The sequence below is a fragment of the Solanum tuberosum genome, unplaced genomic scaffold (assembly GCF_000226075.1).
Source record: "Solanum tuberosum cultivar DM 1-3 516 R44 unplaced genomic scaffold, SolTub_3.0 scf00012, whole genome shotgun sequence".
NCBI lineage: Eukaryota > Viridiplantae > Streptophyta > Magnoliopsida > Solanales > Solanaceae > Solanum > Solanum tuberosum.
In genome coordinates this window covers 141949-169652 of record NW_006238937.1, presented here as the reverse complement: position 1 = coordinate 169652, position 27704 = coordinate 141949, and the positions used below count along the sequence as shown (strand labels likewise).

Sequence of the window (27704 nt, the reverse complement as noted above, 5' to 3'; positions counted from 1 at the left end):
CGTTCCTAGCAAATAACCAAGTTGGAAACTAATACTTTTTAATGAATAATTATTGGTTTTAGCTATATATTTTTTATTATAATTATTATTTATAGTAATACTATGATAAATTTGTATTGTGTATTAAAAATGAATTATTCAAGCAAAATAAACGTATTATAAGTGTTTTTATATAATACGTATGTTTGTTTAGTAAGAAATTGACACAATACTATAAGTGTATTAAAGTGTGCGATAAATATATTATCCATCAATAAAACTTGTTTTATAAATTTATTCTCTATAATATGTATTATAAGTGTTTAGTGAAAGTAAATATTTTCTTTACGTAAGTTCCTCCAAAGAAATTTTTGGATTATTCTTATTGAAATTGGTCTTTAATTTTTGTTTTTATTGTACATCTAATAAATATTATGAATTATTTTGAATAAGATAATACAAACGAACGCAATCTAATAAGGAGATTTTGATCAATTTTAGCATAGGTAAATCAAATTAATGTTAAATATTTAAAATTAAAGTTCATTGAAGCAAACTTATATAAAAAAGGGAAAAGGGTCTGATATACCCCTTAACTTTGTCATTTAGAGCTGATATACCCATCGTTATGAACGTGGCTCATATATACCCCTGCTTATATATAAATGGCTCACATATACCTTTTTTCTCTAACGGAAATAAAAAAAATTAATTTCAAGTTAATTTTTTATTATTTTTAAAAAATATATATATAATCCCATATGAGTATATTTAATCCTCCTCAAACATATATTTTTTAAAAAACTTTTTTTGTTTCAATGACTAATTTAGATTTATTAATTTGATGGTCAAATTTATTTATGTTTCACTAATATTCTTGTAAAACTTATTATAGCTGACCAATTTTTTTTCTTCAAATACAAAAATGAAATTACAATATAGACAAAAAAAAAATAGTTTTAAATTATAATATAGCCACAAAAAAATAGTTTTAAATTTATTTCTTTACACTAAAAAATGAAAGAAAAGAATAAAATAAGAATAAGAAACTCAAATAATTATAATAAAAGAAGTCAAAACATAATTTATGTATGAAAAAGATTAAAATATACCTTGAACTTTGCTAGAAGAATCATATATACCCCTTAATAATTTTTAAGAGAATTAAAAGTCAAAAATATAAATTTAAAACTAACTTTTTCACTTCCGTTAAATGAAGGGTATATGTGAGCTCATTTTGTAACGGTAAGGGTATATGTGAGTTATTTGTATAACGATAAGGGTATATATGAGTCACTTTCATAACGAGGACTATATCAGCTCCAAATGACAAAGTTGACCCTTTTCCCTATAAAAAATAAATTGTATTAAAGAAAGGGGTGTTCGAAGACCAAACCTGTCCTTTCAACATATTTTTGACCCCTCTATCCCCTGCAGCTGCCGTAATCCCCGCCACTGTTTTTCGCCTGTAACAGAAGAGCTCTCTAGGGTTTCAATTCACGTCCGTTTCAGCAGTAATGGGTGGAGGCAACGGTCAGAAAGCCAAGATGGCTCGTGAGAAGAATATCGAAAAGATGAAAGGCGCAAAAGGTATTTTCTTTCTATCCATGGAATGATCTGAACCCAATTTCATCCACATCGTGCTCTTAATTCAATTGGTCAATTAGCCTTGGTTTAAGCCTATTCGATCTCATCGTTAGAATTCGACGTGGCTGAGAGTGCCTTAATTGCTCTTTTTGTTTGTTTAGATGCTGAGATATGATTTTACTTGATCGTCAATCTTTTGGCTTTTTACTAACTCTCTAAAAATCTATATGCAGGAAGCCAACTTGACGCCAACAAGAAGGCCATGAATATCCAGGTAAATCCTTTTTATTTATGCAATTTTAGTATGTAATGGGTAATTACTGAATCCCAATATGTGACCTTGTTAAGCATAAATTGGATGGTCCCAAGCCCAAAAAAGGATTGTGGTAGGATGAAAGCCAACGTGATAATAGTATAACTAGGATGAATAAACCCCAATAGAGCAGGAAGGATAGGATTTTTCACATAGCACACACCAATTGATTTGGGATTGAGGCATAGTTTATTCCTGAATAGAGATGATGAAGGTTAAAAAGATTGTCTTATGTTGCTTCTTTGGATGTCAGAGTGATTTCTTTTGTTCCTTTGGTGATAAAATTGGTTAATGTCTATATTTTGTCTTAATGACCAACACACTCCTCTGCCTTTTCAAGTAAGGAGACATGAAATATAGAAAGCACATATCCTCAAAATCGGAAATATCTACATCATGTAGGCCATTGGAAGGATATAAATCTGTTAATGACTTCATCAGGATAGTCCAGTAGTATCGTAAGAAGAGGGGCATCATATGTTGAAGGCGAGAACCGATCAATCACTCAACAAATCAATCACTTAGATACCCTTACCACCTATAATCTTTTGTTATTGTGTTTGGGCTAGTAACGTCATGGTGTTGAACTTCAATTCTCTTTGTATGAGTTCAAAGTACTTTTCTTCGTATTTCATTATGACAACCCAATAACGGCAATTCTCAATCATGAGTTCCACTGTGTAATCTCCTTTATATGTTCTGTAATTTGGCTCATATAGCATGTGAAATGTTTAGTCCACTCTTCTTATTAGATACTGGCTATGTGGTTCAGTACTCCTATCTTTCTCCTTGGTACTTTGACAATCTGAATTTAGGGAATTCGCTTGTTGTTTATTTGCACATGAAGCTATAGTGGCCTCACACTTGTTGATGTCTTATTGGATTGTCTTTTGTCTTTCTTTTTCCAGCCTTTTAGGCTATTTTCTGTGATACTGTATAATCTCTACACTATTGCCAAAAAAAGTTCTTAGGCTTTCAATAGGAGATCGCCTAAGTAAAGAATGGCATTCAAGTCTTAACAATAATCTTTAATAGTCTATGGCTCTGCTTATCAGTGTCTACACAGATTTTCTCACCGTGTTAACTATTTTTATGTCTTCTTTCAGCCTCTGACAATTCATTAGTGTCTTTAGAATTCATCTTGATTGCTGTTTGCTTTGATCCTTCTCTAACTTGTCTGTATTGTTGCGGATGATGGCAGTGCAAGGTATGCATGCAGACATTTATGTGCACAACGTCAGAGGTGAAGTGCAAGGAACATGCCGAGGCCAAACATCCAAAATCTGATCTCGCTACCTGTTTCCCTCATCTCAAACAATAAACTTAGGTGTCAAACGTGTCTTGTAGAAAATGTTAGTATTATCTCCTATCACTAATCACAAAGTGTCAACCCAAGCAAGATGTAAAATTGTGTATTTGTCCCACACATATACAGGTCGGGCCAAATTTTTAGTTGTGCACTCTGCTCTTTAATGGTTGATATCATATGTGGTATAATTTGGGATTTGTCAATGAATTTGGCGTTGTGTTTTTGTTCAATATGGGTGTGAGATGCGCTCTACAAGGTTACCTTCTTTCATTTAATTTTTGTTAGATGCATCTAGAGAAATTGATAATGGATAGCTGTAATTTAATTTCGCAAGTAGAGAGAAAATCTAAGCACTGTGGCCCCTCCACTGGATGGCCACGAGGTTTGAGGTTCTCCTCCTCAGCAAGGGCTTCTTTTCATTGTTCTATTGCCCTACACCATATCAATGAACTTACACAAAGGACAAACCACCAAAGCTGAATGCAGAAAAATCCAGTACACTGACGTACAAAGTGAACTCCTGAACTAATTTTCGAGAATCTGCTTCTGTTCACATCTAGGGAGGTACCTTGGGGGAAGAGGGGGGGGGGTGACTTTTGACGCCCAACAAGTCACTTCCATTTGCAATCAAGGTCCCGAGCAGGAAATCTACAGAACACTATTTCTCTTGAAATGTTCAATGATGAGGATCTGTAATTCCTGAATTCAGATGTCTGCTCAAGTTCAAATCCACATAGTTCTCACGAATGTCACTTAAATGGATACACAAGGTACATTACACCATAGTTTTTTTTCTTCCCATTAACAGCAAGACAAGAAAGCTACTGTGTCCTCATCCTGCTAGTTTCAGCAGCCCTCACTTGCCCGAAATATGGATGGGCCTAAGAAACAGGGCAGAGAAAGCAGTAAGTAGGTTTCCCAACAGAGTGTTCAATACTATAGTTGTGCAAAACAAAACAAATACATGTATAATGTTCATTGTTAAAAGAAATGATTGAGAGGGGGGAGTGGATTGATTCCAGCAAAGATGCAGATGCAACATCATGACAAAGGAAAAAACATAGCCAAGAGCAGAAACAGAAAGCAATAGGCACTTCACAATCACCAGCTTGTTTCTAACAGCATTTTAAAACCAAAAACTAGTCAAGTTGCGACTCTTCTACCCACTCTTCCTCACTGATCTCTTTCATTTATCTCATTTATAAACCTTACATTTTGGTTTTGGTAAAGTATGATTTAAAACGTCACGAAACCATTTTCTTTAATAAGCAATGGTAAACCAATATAAGACAGAAGCTGAGAAAACAAAGATGAGGCTCAGAGTTTAAAGCTCATTAATAGTGGATAAAAAGGATTACCATTGCTTCTTTTGCCGTAAGTCTAGTCTGATGATCATAACGAAGAAGCTTGTCAAGATAATCTATAGCCTGCAATGAGAACTCAAAATCAATGATCAAATGGGTAGTGAGGAACAGCCAATTGGGATTTTGAGGTGTACTTGTCACCATTGTTGGTTTCGTCTTATTCAGAAATACCATAAATACATAAATAGAGAGAGAACAATACCTCTGGTGACACTAGATGCTGATTGTCTGCATTAATAAATTTGGACCACGGCTTCCTACTGTGTCTGCAGGGGAAAGACAGATTGTATTCACCTTCAATAGCTAAGAATTTTGGCTGTAAATGAGGACACACTTCTGCTAAACCTAGTTACTGAGATCAGCTTAGTAACCCTATTTAGTCACAGCTCTAAGTTATTTTGTAATTGCCTTAGCCTAGTTTTATCTTGGCGATAAGGGTAGAAACAAGAAAGCAAGAAGCATACCTCCCAACCATAGCCTCTAGCTGAGGATCAAGCTCTAGTTGATACTTGTGCAAATATGCATTCAACTCATCTGTCCCAAGGACCTATAACAACAATAATCTATCAAATCCATGTCAAGCAGCTATACGTTACTTTTATATAAATTGAGTGTTCACTTGCAACTAAAGTAACAACTGCATTGGTTGTTTTCAGTTGATTAACCTCCCCCCTCATTCAAAGAACAAAATTAAGGTATATAAACCCATTGGTTAGTTACTAGGCATTACCTTTGCAATTTTGACGAGCTGATCCTGATTATCATGGCCATAAAAGAAAGGTTCCTTGCGGAAAATCTACCAAAGAAAAGGTATGGTCAGGCAAAAAGAAAATTGATTCCAAACAAACAAATACAAACTTCTAACAAGTTCTTTCTGATGTTTATAGTTTCCCAGGCCCACAACTGATGCCTTAAAACTATAAACCAACTGACAGCTTATATTATGAATCATAAAATTTCTCACCATTCCTGCAAACATGCAGCCAAGGCTCCACATGTCCAAAGAATAGTCGTAGTCTTGCAAGTCAACTAGAAGTTCAGGTCCCTTGAAATATCTGAAGTGCAAGAAAAGAAGACCTCAGACTTGCTTCAATAGCCTTGATAGTTTATGAACCACTAACTTACAGTGCGAAACCAATTTCCCATATGCAACTATGCTGATAAAGAGTTAGTTTGACCTAAACAATTCCTAACCTTCTCCTATAATCCCATTGATTGTTTAAGTATTCATTAATTGGGTATGGTGCAGAAGCAACTTCCACTCTTTGTAAGCCATCTTAGTGACGGATTAAAATGGTTCACTACAGAAGTTCATTTTTACCTTAACAATAAATGCATGCAACCTAATTCTGCTACTATACATAAGTGAACAACATCTAGAAAGTAACGGTTTTAGAGATAAGTGAAAGTAAGAGTGGATATATGCATTGCAAGATTAGTCAACATAAAGAAGAGTGAAATTGAGATGAAATTAGATGAGATTGCAATGCCTAAATGCAAACATTCAGAATTTTAGGCTCACTGTTCCAGGAAAAGGAGTAATAGAGGAAGATGTTACACGTAAAATCAAATTGAACAGTTGAAATGGGGAAGTGCTATTTGAATGTAGTAATAGACAAAGATGTTACAAATAAAATCAAAATCTAACGGTTGAGCTTTCTCCTTTCTATTTCTTGCGGGCTATTGATTTCGGGTTGAGACTTTGCTTGCTTACTTTTTTTTTTTTTTTTGAGAATGGTAAAGTTGACTTTGCTTGCTTACTTTCACGCTTCCTTCAGTGAGCTAGTGCTATAGTAAATGTTATGCGATAGCAGGATGCCTACCAAAAGTGAAAGGTAAGCTCTATAGAACAGCTATAAGACCAATAATGTTATATGAGAGTGAATGTTGAGCCACTAAAAGTTTACACATCCACAAGATAAATGTTGCAGCTAAGATAGATGAGTTATCATACAAGATTAGAGAACTGATCACATTCGCGAGAAGGATCAAGTAGCACACATCAGTGATAAAATGAGAAACGGTTGCTTGAGATGATTTGGTTATGTCTTGCATCAACCCCTCCTGATGCACCGACTCCTAGGTGTGAAACCATGGTGAGTGAAGGTGTTAAAAAAGGAAGAGGTAGACCTAAAATCACATGGAAGGAAGTTGTCTCTACGGACCTATAATTCTAGGGATCCATGCAAACTTACAGAGAGGCACAATGGAAGAAAAAAATCTATATAGGCACTACATATTAGTCGAGAATATACTAAAATGTCAGGAATCTTACTGTAGGTCCTATACTTTCTGGGAGTGGTTTAGCTTTTCAGAAGTTTGTCCCTTGAGAAAACATAGAGATTCTATAAAAACTTTATCTGTGTTTGCACAGTATGTGCAAGATATGGGTTTAAATGGAGTAACATGGACAACAAAAATCATATAACCGACCCCTACTTGTTTGGAGCTGAAGGGTTGTTGTTGTATATGTAAGTGAATGATGTTCCTTTTATTACTTCTAACTTACAAAATCTATAGCAAAGTCACTTGCTTTCTGATTAAAAACTCATGACTTGTCCAGAGAACAATTTGCAAGTAGAGCACGGATCTACAGATAGAGAAGCTATATGTAGGAAGTTGTTGCTGGCAAAGCAACTATGCCAGGTCCAGCCATACTGTCGGCAGATTATCTCACCTTGAAGCCACACGAACATTATATTCCTTCCCTGGGTGGTAAAACTCAGCAAGACCCCAATCTATCAAGCGAAGCTTCCGCAGTTCATGATCTATCATAACGTTATGAGGCTTGACATCCCTATGCATTATTCCCTGTGAATGGCAATAATCTAGTGCCTGCAGGTTGATAAGAAGTATCAGTTTCCGACCTCCATAAATTGGTAAGCATGTCAAGAAATGTATACAAAGAATAGGTCCCAAAGAGTATTAAACAACTGTCACAAGAAATGCTATGATCAACTGAAGGCCTCAGCAAATTCAACAGTCATGCCAAAAACAATGAGTCTTTCTTTTCTTTCAAAAAGAAGGGGAAATTAATAGAGTAAATTAAGCGACTGGAAAAGTAAACATGCAGGAACAGAAATAACTTTTCAGCATAAAGCATTTGACAAACAAGAAACGATGAGTTGATACACAATGAGAAAGCTTGAAACGATGAGCTGATACACAATGAGAAAGCTTGGGAAGTTAAATTTCTTTTCTTTTTTTCACAGAAGAAGGCAAAAGAAAGGAAACCTAGACATGTTTCTGCTCAGGTAGGCTGGTGATTTAGGCATGTAGCAAAAAGGAAGACCTAACTTCGAGATAGAAATCAACAGGATCCCATAATTAGCATCCCCATTTCCAAATAGTTCCTCTCACGTAAATCAGACAAAACATGGAATATAATATTACTCATGAAAAAGGAAATTAAAATATAAATAGCAATTAGCAAACAGAGGACAGAATATCCATGGCATTGGTGATTTTTTTTCCTAAACCAACTACACGATCAGAAGAATACAAGGAAGTTACTTAAGAAATCCAAATTCAGTAAAGAAAATCACATTGTTAAAGAGTAACAAAGAGCATAGCCGTTCTTCTAGATATAAAAATCAACTTCCAATAGGCATGCAGTGAATCTAAATCATATCGTCTGATAACAAGAGACGAAGTAAACACTTAACTACGAGGTCATTTACCTTGTAAAAACACATTCAGAAGCTATACTTAGACCTAATTGCAGAGGAAAGGTAATCAATTGGAATGACCAAGACAGTAAATGAGCTGACAATATCAATAAGAAAAATCTACATTTTTGTTGATGGATTTGAAATCCATGTATTGGCATGCAGGATAAGGTGAACAAATATGAGTTTTCAGTCTTAGTCATTCCCACTAACCGAAGATCATGAGACACTTTCGACAGACTCCCAGTTATCTAACTATAGATGTAAGCTGAATCCAAATTAGTGCAATTTTATGGCACCAGAATCTTGGATTCCAAAATTTCCACTTGAGATGAGCCTAGGAGTTTAGGAGTTATAACTTTAATAGTTTGATCTCAAAATTTGATCGAAGTATATGAGAACATATCCACCCAATTCAGAAATAGTTGGTGAGCATAAGAAAACTGGGGACTCCCAAAATCCTCATACTCATACAAACCTTGAAAAGCTGCAATAGAAGGAAGTTTGGAGGCAGACAAACTTTTGACCAGATAATAAGTTAAGACATGAGTTATAAGTACAACTCTATTCTTGGTTCTGAGAGAAGAAAGAAGATACAGAAAAGAAGGACCAAGAGGACAGGAAGTATATAACTGTTACCTTCCTCAAAAAATAAAAAAAGGAAGGTCAGGGGAGAGGGAGCATATGTACATAAAAGCCATAGTGACTGCCATCTAATGGGTTTGTCATCTTACCTTGAGAAGCTCATATATGTAGTACCGTATGTCGTAATCTGTTAGCGTTGGGTACAAAACCTTGAAATCTGTGCTGTTAACGTACTCAAAAATCAAGCTTGGAGTTTTTGAATGCTGATCTCTGACAATATCAAGGAGTTTGACAATGTTTGGTCCACCACAGAGGTTTTGCAATATCTTTATCTCTCTTTTGATCTACAAAACACCACTAATGTCAAGTCAAAAGCATGAATAGTCTTTTTTGTTTTTTTTCCAATAGAAAGCACAATATTACAAACTAAAACTGTGTTATATAAAAATTAAGTTAAAGAGAGGATAGGAGGAAAAAAGGTATATGAACAGTGGATACATAACACTACCAAACTGATCAAAAAATGTCATCAAGAGATGAACCTAGTACTGTGTTGTTGAGGATGGCTAATATTTTCCAGATTATGTCACAAACTGACCAATTTTAGGCATTATGCATTTCGTAGAACCGAGAACATAACTGACAATTTTTTCCAAAGTTCCAAAAGGGAGACTTCACTAATTTCTTTGACACGCTATCAACACATGAATAGATAAGTGAGAGTGGGCTTTTTAATGAGTTAAATACAGATTTTTCCATCAAAGCTGTCAATGTTGATGATTCTCCATAGATATTAAGCCCCTTTATATGAGTTAAATACAGATTCTTCCATTAAGGCTGTTAATGTTGATGATTATCTATAGATATTAAGTCAGACAAAAATAAGTATTGAATTACATAAGAAGTCTTCCTGCAAACTTCTTCATTTTTTTTCCTTTGAAGCAGAAAAATGAAATCTTAATTCAGCCAAAAAGAAAGAAGAAACATAGTATCTTCCTAGCAGTATGAGTTCCGTAAGTTCAACAATGCAAGGAACGTCGTACCTTTTTCTTCTTAACAGGTTTCAGGATCTTGATTATGCACTTCTCGTTGCTGTTAACATTTATACCTTCAAAAACTTCACTGTATTTTCCTCTTCCAACTTTTCGAACAACCTCATAGTCATCCTGATCACTGCAATAATGAATATGACGGACACTAGTGAGGATAATACAATGTAGCTGGTGCATTAAAGTTGAGCAAGTCAAATAGGATCAAATATGAAACCAATACTTATGAAAGATGAAACTAATTGTTGAGCCAAGGGTCAAGGCACTCTAGAAACAAGATTAACAAACTATAATCTCCCACTTTAGCAAGACAAGTTTACAATTCCCGTTAAGCAAAATGCTCTCGTTTTGACAAATGCAGCAGAACGATACAATAACAAAAACAAACTACTAATTGGTGTAAACTAAATGAAGCCTCTATAATTATCCACTCCACTTCGGGACATGTCATTCCAATACTCATTAATTCAACTTTCAACACTAAAGTAAGGGTTCTAAATATAACTCTTGTTCCTAGACTTACACAAGCATTGCCTAGTGTGTACCAACACGCCTAATCCTTAAACTCAACAAATTGGTAAAATAATATTTGATATTTATCATCCATTGAATCATGTGGAAGCAAATAGAGAAGTAACAAACATATAAAGACTCGAAGCCCAACCTAATCTGAAGCCATAAAATATAGGAAACTTGCCTCAGCTCAACAAGACTAGACAGGAGCTTTGCATTAACCCAATAGATATTTTCCATTGTGAAAGAGGAAAGTTTTCATTGAGTCATTCCGTTCAAGATAGCAGGAATTTGCCAAAATAGCATCTAACACTGATCACCCAATTATCTATTACACAAAAAAATAGTAATAAGAAACCCAACATCTGTTTTTGGGTTTCACCCAGGCCTGGAGTGGAGTAGATGTCACAGTGCTATGTAACCACCACTTTTCTTTCAGACGAAAAAAACAAGGAAACAAACATAACCAAGAATTATGTACTTGGATGCTGTAAGTGGATGTTACAATGCTATGTAACGCCTACTTTTCTTTCAGACGAAAAAAACAAGGAAACATAACCAAGAATTATGTTCTTGGATGCTGTAAGTCGATGTTACAATGCTATGTAACACCCACTTTTTCTTTCAGCCGAAAAAAACAAGGAAACATAACCAAGAACTATTTTCTTGGATGCTGGAAGTGGATGTTATTATTTACTTAACAATCTTTAAAAAAAAAAAGGTAGCAAAGAGCATCTAATACAAGTATTTCAATCTATCATCCAGTATACAAACCCCCAAAATTAATAACAAAATCAAAAGCGATTAGGGTTAAATAAGGAAAAAAATTTACCCCCATTGAACAGTTAGCGATTCGTAATCCCAATATTCCCTAGGACGAAGCACATTGATATCGGTGTATACTCGAGCTTTAGACATGGTTTTATCGGAAATCAGAGACTGAAGAGTTGTTGATTAAGGTATCGGATTTCGGAAAAGGGGAAACAAAGAAGACGCAGGCTGGGTAGATGCGGCGGAGTAATTGGGCCCAGCTTCTGTTTGACGCAACCCCCAGAGCAGTAACACTACTTTACTTACAGAACGCGCACAACATTTTTAGGAAAAAGCCATAGATTGGGAAAGCTTTTTGCTCTCTCTTGTGTATGCTATTGGGACCCTTTCACTCTCTACAGGGAAATATCTTATATGGTCGGTGCCAAGTGGCTAATTTGCTTTTGTTAATATTGAAGTGTTTTTATATTATTTTCGCTAAAGGGTCAGAAACTTTTCTGATTTATCAATTAGGTCCGTCTATTTTTTAACCAACCAAAAAAAATAGAATAGGGGAAGGGTTGATATTAGGGGTGTGCCTGGTATGGTATATATCGAAATATCATATCAAAAAATTTAATAGCGTAATTTTGAAATTATGGTATTTGGTGGTATACACTTTAATTTTTTTTGATATTCAGTACGGTATTTGATATTTAATACCGAAATATGAAATATCATACCGAAGTATATAGTTACAAAAATAACATATATATTATTAAAATACTACTTAACAAATATGCAGCCCAGTATTAGTATAAAGTGAATGTTTAAAAGTTAAAATTCTGACTACTCTATTTTGATTGAAATGTGTTTGAATTGTAAATAATTAACAAAATGAGTTGTTTGTACATATGATACAATTGAAATATTTTTTTAATTGTCGAAGTCATAGTACTCTATTATACGAGTATATATTAGTCGAAGTTGAATAAATTATGGTTACCGATTTACCATATTGTAAAATATCGAAACTGAACTTCAATATACCGAACCATATCGGATTAAATTGATATGGTAATGGTATAATGTTTTAAAAATCAAATATCGAAATTACGATACCGAAACTTTCAAATACCGTACCGTACCATACCATGCCCACCCCTAGTTAAGATTGAATATTTCGCTAATAGGTCGTAGCTTAGTCTATTCGAAAAATCATTTTTTTTATCAGGGGTGGACCCATATAGAGCCTTTTGGGTGTTCGAGCACCTATTAACCTCGTACCGAAATATATATATATATATAAATATATATATCTTTGTAGAAATTAAGAGCTATATGTATAAAATTAACATAGAACACCCAATGAACAAATGATCTGACTAGTCTAATGGCTCTTGGTAGATCCTTAAGGCCTTGTTAGTGATGTTGAGTTTGAATTCGAATCTCACTTTTAACATGTTTTTTTTAGAGCTCCCATGACCTTACAATCCTATATCCATCACTACTTCTTATCGAGGAAAGATGAGAGGATTAATTAGAAATATATCGACCATTTACTAGAATAGTTAATTAATTAAGTTATTATTATTAGCGCCTAATTTTGATATTGCGATTGTTTTAAGATTTATTCCCTTGTCCCTAACATATTGAAAATAGTTTCAATTTTTCTTCTTTATATTAAATTAAAATTTGTCTTCTTGGTTTAGTTCGTTTTTTATTTATTTTTAGAAACCTAATGTATCTCCTTCCCCACCCCCACCCCTACATTTAGAAAATAATTTTTCATTTTTTCCCACTAATATTCTGTTATTATGGAATATGAAAAAAAAATGTCTTTATGATTTTTACTTTAATGTCTCATAGTCATTTCTTGATCAAATGAGTTCAAATTTATGATTTTTTTAAATAGCTTAAAATACATAGTTTATTAGCCTATCGGAGACAAATATGATGATGGTGAAAAAGTATATAAATGATTATAAAATTAATATATTATGTGTGTATATATATAATTATAAAAATTATATGAATAATTTATTGTTTTAGTTTGATTTAATTTTTTTTCAATTTTTTTTAATAAAATAAAATCAAATATTATTGATTTTCTAAATTTTAAAATCAAATCAATCAAATCCAAATAAATATTAATGAATTTAATATTTTTAGGTTGATTTTTTATTTAGATCAAATTTTATTAAATCGTGAACAATAAATATTTTTGTGCAAGATTTTATAATTAAATAAGTGGTTTTAATTTGTTGATCCACATCAATATTTGGAAAACAACTTATGATATATCTTTCAAATCACTTCCATTTTCATAATCGTATTTATATCGTTTTGTGTTTGGTATAAATTTTTCATGTTGCATTTTTAAAGATTTAATGGGTATTTCTTGGTATTTAATTTCATCAAAATTTATGTATAAATTGTTAAATATTTAACAGGTACTAAGGCGTCATTTTATAACAAATTTAAAGGACTAAAATTATAAAATGAATATTTAAGGTATCATTCTGAACATACCGTCAAACATACGCAACTATTTTTGCCAAATTCTCATAGCTTCTTCTCTACGCTTCCCTGCTTCTGAAATTTTCACTCTGCTACCGCCAAATCCTCCATTCTTTAGAAGCGCTTAACACTTCCAGCGGAGATCGTCCGGTAAGCCCTCGCTTTCATCTTATTTATGTATAATCGGAAAAATTTTCATCGTAAGTTTTCAATTAGTTGCTCAAACTTGGGATTGACAGTGGCGAAATCAGAAATTTTCACCTTAAATTATGAATAAGTTGATGCAGGAAGAAACATTTAAAAGGGGGGGTTTGTAGTTCAAACAAGAATGGGATTTTTTAAGGTTCTAAACTGAGAGAAAGAAAACCTTAGTTGATGTTGTTTTTTGTTAGTATTGGTAGGTTTTTTAAGTACTTGACTCATAAATACCCTAAATTGAAGCGATGTTCTTAATACTATAGATTGCTATTTGGGAAATCATTGGAGTATTTAGGTTTTCTTATGAAAATAGTGTTAATGTTTTATTATATGTGTTCTGTTTTCTCCACATCCATAGCAGGGGTTCTCATGGAATTTTGTGCAATTGTTATAAAGCTTACATTTCATTCAGATTCTGTCTACTTCTCTTTGCATGGCCGCCACTCCTTCTACAGAAAGTTGTTCCTAGTTGCATAGAATAATGATCATGGCATCAGAGCAAATTACTGACAGCTTAACCCTCCTTTCAATCAACACTTGCCCTAATAAAGTCCACTCTTCCTCAAGTTTTTCGTTACCGGTTTCTTCATAGAGACAGATTTTTTTTGCTCTTTAATCAGCAAAACATTTAAGTGCTAAGTTAGTCTAGTAACTCCCCCATTCTTCAGTCACCCTATTCATGATCGGTGTTCTCTTACTTCTCCTAAATCAAGCCCATAATACTGGAGGGGTGTTTTTTGTCGTGAACTAGAGTAATACCAAATAATTGGTTACTTGCAACGACTTGTTCTTGACTCTTGTAAGCTGTAATCAGTTTGTCATATTCTTGACTCTTGTAAGCTGTAATCAGTATATCACAATGCATGAGTAGGCCTGCTGAAGTGTCATATATTTTAATTCCTAAGTGTTAAGTTGTTATCAGTGTAGCTTTCTTATGGCCTAAAATTGCACATACAACAAGGTAACACAAAGAACAGTACTATCGGTAAAGCATAAACTTCTTCAACCCAGTTGTTTATCTGATGAACTTGCATATGCAATTTCTTGACCATAAACACTATGCATCCTATATTATGAGGTAAACAGACTTCCTTCATCCGAAAGGGATAACTCTTGGATATGAAATCCCCAAGCCCATGTGTTATAGTACATTCCAAATAATGGGTTTAGATTGCAATTGCTTGATTGTGGATACAGTCAGATACTAGTGGTTAGTGAACATCAGACTTGTCAATGATCACCCTTGATCTGGGCTGGTCCTCGGTGGAGGAAGAGAGAGATAATACTTGTGGGGGGGGGGGATTTCTTTTTTGGATAATTTGGTGATTCAACCCAAGTGTCTTAGTATAAATAGCGATGTTGTAAGTAAGTGTGTTGTTACAGGTACCTCTCAAGATGCAATTGTTGATTTATTCTAGTCATTTTTAAGCTCCATTCTTGATTCATTCCATAGTTTTTCTGGTCAACTCTGATCGAAATTTTATGACTTCTTGAACTCTGGAATTTATTTCTTCACTCCAAAATACAATGTAAAATCTTTTAGTTGTGCATTCAGTAATTATCCATGTCCCGTTGTCATTTCTGCAAATAATCCTGATTTCATGAAGGTGGAAGCTGAGATGGTAGATTGTGTCAAAATTCTTTAAAAGTGATCAGGTTAGTTGATATATGCAGGTAGATGTAAGAAAAATGGCTGAAGGGGAGCCTTGGAGCAACATTAAAAGTTGTCTCTGGTCACAGGTTCGAGCTGTGGAAGCAGTCACTAATGCTTGAATTAGGGCAGGCTGTCTATATCACATCCATGGGGTGTGACCCTTTTCGATCCCTGTGTGAACACGAGATGCTTTGTGCACTGGCTGCTGCCGTGTCATGTAAAAAATGACTGGGATCTCCAGGTTGTTGTTCCTATACCTTAACCACTCAGTAATCCCATGTTTTTGATTCAACATTTGTCCTCATAGAATTCATTTCCTGTAAATTTTTAGTTTTTGGTTTCTGGAGAACAGTTGAATGCTTAGCCCATTTTGCTTAGGGATCACATATCCACACTCTGCAGCAGCAGCAATTCTTTACTGAACCTACCACACTGCATACTTCAATTAGGTAGGTATTTGTTTTTGTTTGTTGGTTTGTTTGCCTGATGTTAGAGTTTGATGTTTTTATTTTATTTTCTTCTACATTACAATGGGAGAACATTCTGAATTATCGTAGTCATTGGTAGTTGTTTTAGTTGAAAGGTGGAAGAGGATAGGAGTTAACCGATAGTTGAAGAAGTGAAAGAGGGGTAGGGAGGATCCGAGGCAACCAGCAAGACTGTTTAGTAGCTAGTATTTTTTATTGTGGTTGCATGTGGGGAAGTTATAGTTTTGCACTTAAAAAAGCATAATTTACTATTTTCATTCTTGTGTAGGGAAGTAATATGCTTTATGATGCATAGATTTTTCATGTTTCTTTGGCTAACTTAGGCACTTTTTTATGTCTGGACAAAATTAAGTAGCATCTAGCATAAAGGATCCCCACGATGCAGCTTCTGCTATCTTTATAGCTGGAGATTAGTGACTCGGGACTTAAGAATGTGTAGATGACAGTCATCTTATATATTATTGTGTATCTATGGTCTCTAGTGTCTGAAGCTAGCGCTTTTTGAATATTTTTGTGCTGGATTTTATCTTATATGGATTCCAACCCAGCAAGAATCTGAACTGGAACTGGTCCAAAAATTATTGGTGTAGTAGTGGGCCTTGTTCGTGCTTCTCTGTCTCACTGTCTCCACATGGGCACTGCTTATCGAATCTTAGTTACAAGAAACCTTGTTTTTGATACTCAGCTAGTAAAAAATGCAAAATGACACTAAAATTACATTAGTTAAACACTTTGTAATCCTTTAACATAAACTAAGATGGGGTAAGTCTTATCGCAAACAAAAAGAGAATACACAAAGAAGATCTGCAGCTCCTTGCTTAAATTGTTCTCTCTAGTCTCTGTGCAAGTGTAACTGAGCGATTCACTGGCTGGAGTTTGTCAGTTCAGTAGAATTTTGTCTCGGTGTCATTCATTCATTGGTAAGATTATTGTTTAGATGGGCTTATAAAAAGTAACTTATAAGTCAAAAGCTAAAAGTCATAAGTAGATGATACCCTACTTTTGACTTTTGGCTTATTTTAAAACTTTTTTGGCCTAAAAGTAAGTGCTTAAAAGCACACCTCCAAAACTTTTAAAAAATGCTTATAAATCAAAAGTACCTAAAAATAAGTTAATCCAAACGGGCACTAAATCATCTCTTCTGACTTCTCCTAATTCAACCAAAAATAGTTCCTGATAGAGATGTATTAGTCAAAGTAATTTAATTATGTATGAAAGATCTTAAACTATATGATGTGAAATAACATTCCTGGAGGAGCCCATTGACGTCCTACACCAGCTATTCATTATTGACAATTGCCGTAGCAATCATTCGTCAGACAAATTTCAGTGGATATGCTTTCCATTTGAGACTATTCCCTAGCCAGGTATAGGGTCCAATTAATCCTTACTAGCTTTGTACTAATATTGCAATACTTGTGTTCTCCCTTCAACTGGTGGATTTAGGTTATAGAGCAGGTGCGATCACACCTACTTTGGACACGAGTGGAAACAATAATAGTTAAAGTAAGTATTTATATATCAAGAAACGAAATTTGATATCAGCTGGTTCGATATGTACCTCGATGGTTTTGTGCAGACATGGAAGGCCAAATAAAACTAGGTAAATGCCACAATAAACTTACGCATTTCTTTACTGGTAAATAAATTTAATTTGCTAGTACCTTTATAAAGCAAGAATAAAATTGATGAAAAATGAAACAAAAAAACAGGTATTGTCAACTCTACGGATGAGAATAGTCCCCACCCACATTGAAAATGCTACTATGTCTTTTGGCGCCATTTTCTCATCTTTCTTTGAAACTTTGTCCACAAACTAAATCCTTTTCAACTATAATTGACCCTCATCCTTCACGTAATACCTGTAATACCACTGGCATGGCATGTCTGCTATAGGGGCTACTTTCTTCCAAGGTCTATAATGGGAATTGTACCAATTCCATGATAGATAATGAGAGATGATAATACATAATGCAATTATTACGGGGCTAGATATTGTTGATTATATGCTCTTATGAGGGAAAAATTTAACTTACAGAAGTAAAGAAAAGAGCAACAAACATGTCTTTCTATTGTTTGCTTCATTAGGAAATAGTTTTAAGGGAAAACAAATGAACATGGTTAAGGCCCGTAAAAAGATTCGATCACTCATGGTGGATGACATGTTGATCTTGATAATGAACAACCCTCTACTGTAAACAATATGTCCACTAAAAAGAAGGAGCTTCTTTCCTCTGCTAAGAAGAGGACCTCTGAATGGTATGCTCTTCTTTTGACTTCTTTATTTTCTGCTTTCATAAAGTAGCCTCTTCCATATATTATAGAATCATTATTCTGTTTTCCAAATTACTCGCCTAAATAATAATCTATCTTAACAGGATTTTCTCCCAAGAGATCCCAAGTGATGTTACTATAAATGCCGGAGGAATCTCCTTTACACTGCACAAGGTGCGTTATTTTTCTCTGCTTTCGTCATAAGTCATAACAAGTTATAACTGAACTTGGTGCACAATCCAAATTGTTGTTTGGTTTTAGTTAAATTCCTAATTGGATTGAAATTATCGTCCCTTGGTCACATCTTACAACAACAATAGCAAACTCAGTGTAATCCCAATTCCTAAGATGTACGCAGCCTTAACCCTACCTTTATGGGATAGAGACGTTCCGATTGACCCTGGGCAATCCTCCTCCTTAATCCGATGTTGGGACCGACAATGTGAACAAGCTCACACAGGCGGAGTTAAGGCCTTGTTCACACCTTGAGTTTCTTCTTTTGATGATTGAATCAGTAGGTTTAATAATGTATTAACTGTGCTCCTTGCAGTTCCCATTAGTTTCAAAGAGTGGATACATAGGGAAGTTGGTCTTGGAATCCAATGATGCTGACGTTTCTACAATCGAAATCCCTGATATACCCGGTGGAGGGGAGGCGTTTGAATTTGCAGCAAAGTTTTGTTATGGAATAAATTTTGAGATGAGCACAGAAAACATTGCCTTGCTGAGATGTGTGGCGGAATATCTTGAGATGACAGAAGACTATGCAGTTGCAAATTTGGTGGGAAGAACTGAGGCCTACTTTAGTGAAGTAGCAATTAAGAGCATTGCTGGTGCAGTTACAATTTTGCATTCATCAGAAAATCTTATTCCCATTGCAGTGAAAGTAAAATTGGTGAGTCGATGCATAGACACAATTGCATATATAGCCTGTAAGGATAACCAATTCTCCACATCAGGTAGAGCAGAAGCTGGTATCAACGGATTGACTTCATCCATGTTTTCAAACCCGAAGCCTATAGTTGACTGGTGGTCTGAGGATTTAACCGTTCTTAGAATTTATTTTTTCCAAAGGGTTCTGATTGCAATGATGGGAAGGGGATTCAAGCAGTATGCACGTGGACCAATATTAATGCTGTATGCACAGATGTCTCTTCAATGTTTGGTGAGGCCTTGTACTGTAAAATCTTGATGAATTGGTTGAAATAAAATCTTTATGCATATAGTAATTTTTTGTTTATTACAGGAAATATTTGGAAAGGGAAGGAAAAAGATTGAACCAAAACAAGAACATGAAAAAAGGGTTGTTTTAGAAACCATCGTTGGTCTTCTGCCAAGGGAGAAAAATGCATTGTCCGTTAGCTTTCTGTCAATGCTGCTCCGAGCTGCAATATATCTGCAGACCACGATTGCTTGCAGGTCGACTTGGAGAAGAGGATGGCATTGCAGCTTGGACAGGCTGTATTGGATGATCTGTTAATTCCTTCATATTCCTTCACAGGGGACACTTTGTTTGATGTTGAAACCATGCAGCGTATTATGATGAATTTCCTTGACCCTGATATGGAGGAAAATCGATTGGGAGATGAAGAATATAATGAGTCTCATTCATTAAGAGACATGGAGCAGGTTGGGAAACTTATGGAAAATTACCTTGCTGAAATAGCTTCTGACCGTAATCTATCCATCACAAGCTTCATTAATCTTGCTGAAGTCATTCCAGAGCAAGAAAGAATCACTGAAGATGGGATGTACAGGGCCATTGACATTTATTTTAAGGTATGTGCGATGAAATTACCTGATTAGTTCTAAGTTTATTTGTGCATATTTACGCATACAAGCAACATTTTCATTTATTTAGAATTTTAGGCCATGTTTAGTAATGGAAAAGAACTTTTGGTCCTGACTGCTACATGGTAATTGTATGCTAAATTTAATAATCTTGAGTCAGATAATTTCCTTAACAGTGCACCCTTCTGGTGCTAGCATGATAGTATCCCTTTATTTTTTTTGAGAAAGATGATAGTATCCCTTTATTAGGGAAATGCATCTGAACCTAAGCTTTTGATGTTCTAGTAGACTATGTAAAGGGATATTTATATGCTTCTATGTTCTCTGATCACTGGAGTTATGGGCCTAATTCAGACTGATGAACTTTTTGGGAATATACTAAATCGGACAATATGTCATCAATGAAAAACCGGTTATCTTTACAATCTTAACTCTCCAAAGACACAATTTGCAGGCATTGCACGACCAGCCTTATGATTTTGTCCCAATCACCCATGTCTTGTATCCCTTTATCCTACAACAATCTTAGCTCCCCAAAGATCACGGGCCATCTCTTCTGCCTGCAGAGGATTATCTCTACAATATGGCGGCGGTTTGTTTTGTCCTGTATGTTGCAGTCTTTGTTGTGCATGTGCTTATACTTGAGGTCTTGCTCTATCATTTCAAATTAGAATGTTAACTAGGGAGAAATAACTTCCTAAAGAGTTGGCATGCCTATACTTATTTTATTAAGTTCTATGCACCGACAATGTAAAAACTTTCCTAATCTTTGTATAAGCATGGTATATATAAGAATTTGGCATGCCTATACACATGGTATTGAGTATAAAAACTAGTCTTAGTTCTATGCACTGAGTGCCACTGACGGATGTTATGAAACTGAAATCCATTCATGTATTTCATATTGGGTATCTCATCCTAAAGAAGACGCTTGTATATGTGCTCAAAGATGTGCAACCTGCACCTCCCCTGTTACTCTTTCTAAAGATGAGGGTGGACTCAATACGTTTTTTAGTGCTGAAGCTCCAAATCTTATTCCTGCTGAGTTACATAATAACAAGATATAAACCATGTAGCCCATTTGACGACCTTCACACATCATGTTGTCAGTACAACAAATATATTCTTGAGCAATGAGTTGAACTTGATCAGAAGGTTTAAGCTTGTTAAAATACAGAATAAAAGGTGGAGGATTTGTGGCTTAGGTCGCAGGTTCAAGCCCCACACCATGCAAAGCGAAGCCCGGTATTTAAGTGGAGAAGGGTAGAGGGGCGGGCCCATTATCCACCGAGTTTAGAAGGCTGTGATGGTCCAAAGGGCGGGTCACAGACGGATTTCTCGGTTATCAAAAATAAAAATAAAAATACAGAATAAAAAGCGCGGAACTCTTAAACCAAGCTAACATGATCTTCTTATTGTTGAATTGTGTGACCGTCTTAATTCTTAAGTAAAAAGTTGAACTAGCTACTAGAGAGTACATGAACACACTTTTATTTTCTTAATTATGTCTTTAACACATCAATTAATCTATGGAGACGTGTTTAATATGTTTTTGATGTTGCAATTTGAAGGCACATCCAGCTCTAAGCGACATGGAAAGGAAAAAGGTTTGCGGTGTTATGGACTGTCAAAAGCTCTCTCGAGAAGCTTGTGCTCATGCGGCTCAGAATGATAGGCTCCCTGTTCAGACAGTTGTGCAAGTACTTTACTATGAGCAGCAACGTCTTCGCAATGTCATGGATGGGAGCCATCTTGTAGCAACCAAACCTCCTGCTCTTGTCCCTTCCAAAATGAATCATCAGTTCTCTACTGACCCCATTTCAGACGAGGTCTCGAGTCTAAAACGAGAAAATCAGGAGCTGAAATTTGAGCTGTTGAAAATGAAGACGAGGTTGATGGAAATTGAAAAACCGAATTCAAACAGATCAGTTACAAGCAGCCCTTTGGTCATCACTCATCCATCTGCTGGTAAACCTCCTTTGCCAAGAAAATCTAACTTCATGAGCTCAGTCTCGAAAAAGCTCGGAAGATTTATTCGAGCTGATGGACTCACGCAGGCAAAACTCGAAATAAACCAAGCAAAGATAGACGTCATTCCATATCATGATTTGAGCTAGCTATATTTGTATTATTGTCTAAATATGGTACGGTACTGCATTCAAAATTTAATTTTAAATTTAATGATGCAAGTTTATATGGTAATTGGTAAAGTTTATATTATGTCGTGCTTTAATCCAGAAATATTTTCCATGTGCATTATCTATGAAAGATTTGTCATTTTCCAGTGTCCAGAATCAAGAAACATGGGCATGATCGAAATCAAGATTAGATTTGGTTTAATCTGTATGGAAAATGGGGGTTAACTAATGACTGACAAACAACAGCTTAATATTTAGATTATGCTGAAGATTTTAGGAGAAGTTGGTACTCTCCCTCTATACACAAGGCTTTCAGGATCCAACATTAGTACGGATTATGGATTAATTTAATTCAAATGCTGAATATTTTCTGCTGAAAGTACTATTTATTGTGTTTCATTAGTAGCTCAAATTATCATGAGCTTTTTGGATGGAGGCGAAATTCATGATCCAAAGTCAGTGAGTTCAACATTCACATCTTAAATTTATTTCCATACGTACACATTATTCTAGCTGAAAGCTATGGGCGCAATTTATCTCTCAGAACTTCCCTTAAATCGGTTTGTGCGTTAAAACTGAAAACGCATGGCGGAGTAGAGGATTGAATAATGGTTGAGCCGAAATTTTCATCAAAGGGAGAGGAGTTGATATATAAAAAAGTAAAAAAATAAATAAATCAAAATATCATAGATATACATATATAAAGATACATCTTGAGTTTGGAGAAAATTCTATTGGGATCACCACCCTCGAATGGGTCATGTAGTGCACGATTTGGATTTAGTCAGAGATCTAATGCGGTCTCCGGACACCGGGTTAAAAACCAAAAAATAAAAAGTAAAAATTTCAAAGGTTATTTTCTCAACTCTTTAAGATGCAACATGATTAATTATTTTTTTCCCATGAGTATTGAATAACCAGATCCACATTATCAGTTGATGTTTAATTCTTATAAATAACAATATTTAATATACATCTATGAAGATTTTTTTTAAAAAAGTGTAAAAGAAGGAAATAGAAAGCTACGGTAGTACTATATATAGATGAATTTTAGATGTAATTTTTGAGGGGCTAGAGAAGCTTGCATTGCATTGTTTGCATCGTATGGCCTTTCTGAGAGCTCTTCAAATTTAAATTTAGTCCATTAAGCTATTTAAAGAGTGATATAATGTTTGTGTGACTATAAAACTTTGGATACTTTTAATCATAAACATATCGTTATGACTATAAAAACTTGTCATTAAAAAATTATAAAAAGTTATCCTATTTATTTTTGAAACAGACTAAACAAAATGTCAAATAAAATAATATATACGATGTATATAATTTTTGGGGCCTAAACTTTTCCGAGACCTAAAGCAATGGCTTTACTTGCTTGGCCCTCGAGAGGGCCTTGTCTCGGACAAAGGTAGCTCCGCCCCTGGAGTAAGACGTACGCGTGGGTACGTGTAATTAGACAAGGAACTGAGAAGCCAAATGATTAATCCTTTTTTCATCATGACAATAAAACAAAGTGTATGCTTTTGAAATAACAGATGCTTCGTTAACTTTTGAGATCAGAAGAAAAAAAAGAAAAAAAGTGATCATCCCGCCAGTATATATTATTGCATAGAGAAGCTTTTATTTATTTGGATTGGGAATCTAATGTTCATTTGGTGGCAGACAAAACTATAGCAATTCCTACTCAAACTGTTGGTAGGAGTAGCTTCCATGTGGTTGGTGGAAAACGACTTACAATTAATTACTTACAAATTTTTTTAATTAAGAATCATCTTATTCTTTTCTTTCTTTTTTTCCCATCACATCCCATTTAAGTGGAAATAATTAACAATTTAAGTCTGTTTAGATCAGATTCCTTAAATATATTATCACAAATCTAGCTAGCTCTTAACCCTTTTTATGTTTGTTAAATGGACATCCAAGTTGGAGATTATGTCATAGATGAAGAGTTTTTAATTATTAGTACAATGAACCTAAATAATTGATCATCAATATTTATTTATTTCTTTAAGAACTTGGATTATTCCTTTTGCTGGGGTTTTCTATTCTATTTAGACACAAAAGCCTATTTGATTTGATTCATCGAAAGGGATTAGTTGATAAGTCTCAAGTTTAAAAAGTACTTTAAAATGTTAAATTTTCTTTTCTAAATAAATAGTTACTCTTTGAAAGAAATGTCGAAACTAATAATGAGTAATTAGTATATCATGTTAAAATGACTCAAAATCCTTTTGAAGTTTCTTCTTCATCAACTTATTACATGTTGTTAACTAATTTTATCTTATTATTAGTCAAATACGATCAAATCTTGGAGATAATATCATAAATGGTCATTCAACTATAAACTCTTTTCTTAGAAGGTCACTCAACTTTGATTTTTAACTCAAAATTAGTCACGATGTTTTCTTCAAAATTTTAACCTCAATGAAACTTGGTCAAACAAACCAACAAGGTACCGGTATATATGAATTTAAAAAAGAAACAGACTCAATTCTCTTGTAGGGCAAACAAATACACAGATTGTAGATATTTTTTGTGAGCTAATAAGTACAGACAACTGGACAATTATATACATATCCAAATCAACTTTGTTTGGCACTTGAATCACAAAAATACCGTTAGCAAATTAAGCAAAGAGATTAGAATATTAATAGAGTACTATAACTGGAGAAATTAAACAAAAGATCATACTAAAATTTCACACAAATTAAATTACACAAGTAGTTGATCGGTAGGATGAAAGTCTAAAATCTTATCACATCCGATCGACTAATATAATTAATTAATCATCAGCATCATAATTTAATAATACATTTTTTTCACGTCATATTCAAACTCAAAACTTGAAAAAGCCAAGGAGGATTATTCAACGAATCTTGTGATCTATATTGCTCTTGATCAACATTTTGATTACTTTGTGACGTTCTTCCACCAATCTGGAAATTATTCGAAACGGGTAATTTCTCGTCAAGTCCCCATTTACTACCTTCAATATTCCTCACTAAATTTGTTGTAATATGCTTTATTTGGCTAGAAGCAGATCCTGTTGAATTAGATGAAGAAAAACTTGGTGAAGAAGAATCAAAATGAGCTGTTTTTCTCCTTCGACGAACGTTGTAACTTGATAGCCCTAAAGTTAATTCCAATTCATCTGATTCTGCAATGTGTTCTTCATCTGTATTTGGCTTTATTTCCAAGTCAATACATTGACGACCAGTGATCTTTTTGTTTGAATCTAAATGGTTGACCACTACTTGATGATGATGATCTTGTTGAGGCCGATTAGTACTATTTGACATATTTTTCATCAGTAATTTCTGTGTTTGATATAGACGATGAAGTTCATACACCTGACAAAACACATGTCGTTATAACTAATTAATATATAAAATCTAGAGTCAGTCGATTCAGAATGAACATAAAATAAATTTACCTGTTCTCTGAATATCTCTTCATGCTTTAACATCGCCATCTTCATGTATTCCTTATCGTATGGATTGATAAGCTTCTCCATTTTTAAAACCGAAGAAATAAAACGATGTTTGACTCAATATATCTCCGGAATTGGGAATGTATATTAGTACCTAGCTAAAAGAAGCAGAAATCAAGTAAGATTTTTTATTGAATAAAGAAATAGTAGGCATTTAATTGTTGTACTAATAATAATACAAAAGAAGTTGATAGACGTTAAAGGCTATGATCTAAGAAAATATCAAGCTTCCCAATTTATTGCACAATCTTTTGATGACTGAAGGAGATTAATGCAGTACCCATATTTTGGCATGTGTGATTTTGTTTGTTTTTATTGTTCGTTCTTTTCCATACAAATTACTGTCAATTTGGGCCACACCAATAATAATAATAATACTAGCATTATATATATATATATCACTATCATAACAACAGTAGTAATATTCTTGTAAAATCAAGTTAATTCATATATCCTAAGAAAAATACAGATATTTTTTGACAAATTATACTATTCTCTTTTACCAGTTCTATGTTACAAGTAAGTAGTTTACAGCATGCCACATGCTTCTCACTACTTTTTTTTTGTTAATACGTTTTCGATATTTTAGTTTTCATTTGATAGGTAATTAGAAAGCATATAATTCCATTCCGTGTATCAATTGCTAGCTATTAATTAATAACCAGATGAAATATTTTTGATAATTTTCGTAGTCGATCGACGCTAAGCATGCAACCGTGTTCATGTAAATTAAGTTAATAACTCGTAACAATAAACTTAGATTATATCAAAGAAAGAAAGAACAAGAAAAACTACATGTTTTCTATGATTGAATTGAGTGTCTTTACCTGTAACGTTGTACTTTATTGATCGAATAGAAGAACTTTGAGGAGTTTACAAACCAAACTTGGAGACTTTTAGGCTTTTTTTGTTTGAGGGAGTTTATTAACATCCCACTTTTAATTTTGCCTCTAGTATATACTGCCAAAGTGAGCACCCCCAAGGAAATATATATAAAAAATTAAAAGAGGAAAGAATAAAATAGCATTATTAGGACTGATGAGGAAGAATTTAAGATTCTCATTTATCACACAGAAATCAAAGCAAATGTTGTTGTATTTTTGGAGTTTGATAGAAAAAAAAAGGTGAAACAGGTATGTAGGGGGGGGACTAGGGAGGAAGCATGCCAAACAAATCCAGTCCCCTTAGCCAATGTGGTTTGAGTTTTGTGAAAGAGATGCCCCCAGACAAGTCCAGCAGTGCACATCATACTTAAACATTTTCTAATCACGATAACATATTTTTTAATTTTATAATATATAGTTGTACTCTCATATAATGCAGGGGAGAAGAATAATATATACTTCTATATTGTAAGTGGATCACACCACAAAGGGGGTGGGGTGGGGTGGATTAAATGCAATCATCAATATAACAGCTTAATTAGGAAGGAATCACATGCACTAAATTACTAGTACCAGAATACAATATAATCTTATTATGTTGTATACATGTACATGATGTGGTGTAGGGAGTGAGATTGTTCCTTCCTTAATTAGAGATTTTAGATTTAAGTTGAGTATAAAAAATACTTTGATAAGGAGCATTTTTTATTCCCCGAATAGGACCCTATGTGGCGCTTGAATCTAAATATAATCAAGGCATCAATACGAATAGAGAAAAAAATACAAAGTATAGTTGTCTCAACCTTTGCCTGTTATATACTTGTAAATATAGTACTAAATATATTGTGGTATATCTGATATTGTCCCCAATCTCCATCCATTCTTGTGGGCAGAGAAAAATAGGTGTCATCACCTGGCCCCGCTGACAATAGATCTGATCCTGGCCGTACGTTTTTGTGGGTACCCTTTCGTATACTCCAAAAGTTTATCAACATTTTACCCACATCATGCTACACCTCAATTATTGTTCACAATACCATCCAATATTATTAATTTATATATTAAAAACATACAATAATACGTTCTAATTACCTTATTTTTATTATGGAGATATGATCTTTTAATATATATATATATATATATATATATA

The 27704-nt window shown here is 34.2% G+C and overlaps 4 protein-coding genes across 5 annotated transcripts; 2 read left to right on the top strand and 2 right to left on the bottom strand.

The window, feature by feature from the left end:
* The first annotated feature begins 1344 nt into the window (after positions 1-1344).
* On the top strand, positions 1345-3418 carry LOC102594382 (uncharacterized protein At2g23090-like). Its single transcript, XM_006339759.2, has 3 exons — positions 1345-1569; positions 1800-1840; positions 3081-3418. Exons 1-3 carry the CDS (start codon positions 1497-1499, stop codon positions 3198-3200), a joined length of 234 nt encoding a protein of 77 aa, XP_006339821.1. The 5' UTR covers positions 1345-1496; the 3' UTR covers positions 3201-3418.
* A 228-nt stretch (positions 3419-3646) lies between these two features.
* On the bottom strand, positions 3647-11561 carry LOC102594048 (casein kinase II subunit alpha-2). Its single transcript, XM_006339758.2, has 10 exons — positions 11200-11561; positions 9849-9978; positions 8955-9149; positions 7230-7387; positions 5517-5607; positions 5283-5348; positions 5017-5099; positions 4755-4818; positions 4547-4615; positions 3647-4069 (listed from the first exon to the last, which is right to left on the bottom strand). The coding sequence occupies exons 1-10, from the start codon at positions 11283-11285 to the stop codon at positions 4010-4012; spliced, it is 1002 nt and encodes a 333-aa protein (XP_006339820.1). The 5' UTR covers positions 11286-11561; the 3' UTR covers positions 3647-4009.
* Positions 11562-13662: 2101 nt separating this feature from the next.
* Positions 13663-22262, top strand: LOC102593726 (BTB/POZ domain-containing protein At5g67385). The gene is given in 9 exon segments (XM_015312867.1): positions 13663-13787; positions 15510-15730; positions 15821-18236; positions 18356-18425; positions 18802-19416; positions 19498-19669; positions 19672-20030; positions 21614-22073; positions 22076-22262. Coding segments are annotated over 7 exon segments (1806 nt in total). The 5' UTR covers positions 13663-13787; positions 15510-15730; positions 15821-18180; the 3' UTR covers positions 22150-22262.
* A 2587-nt stretch (positions 22263-24849) lies between these two features.
* On the bottom strand, positions 24850-26976 carry LOC102593187 (uncharacterized). 2 transcript variants are annotated; one of them, NM_001288302.1, is given in 3 exon segments: positions 24850-25530; positions 25614-25768; positions 26498-26810. In NM_001288302.1, coding segments are annotated over 2 exon segments (612 nt in total). In that variant the 5' UTR covers positions 25695-25768; positions 26498-26810; the 3' UTR covers positions 24850-24999.
* Positions 26977-27704: the final 728 nt, after the last annotated feature.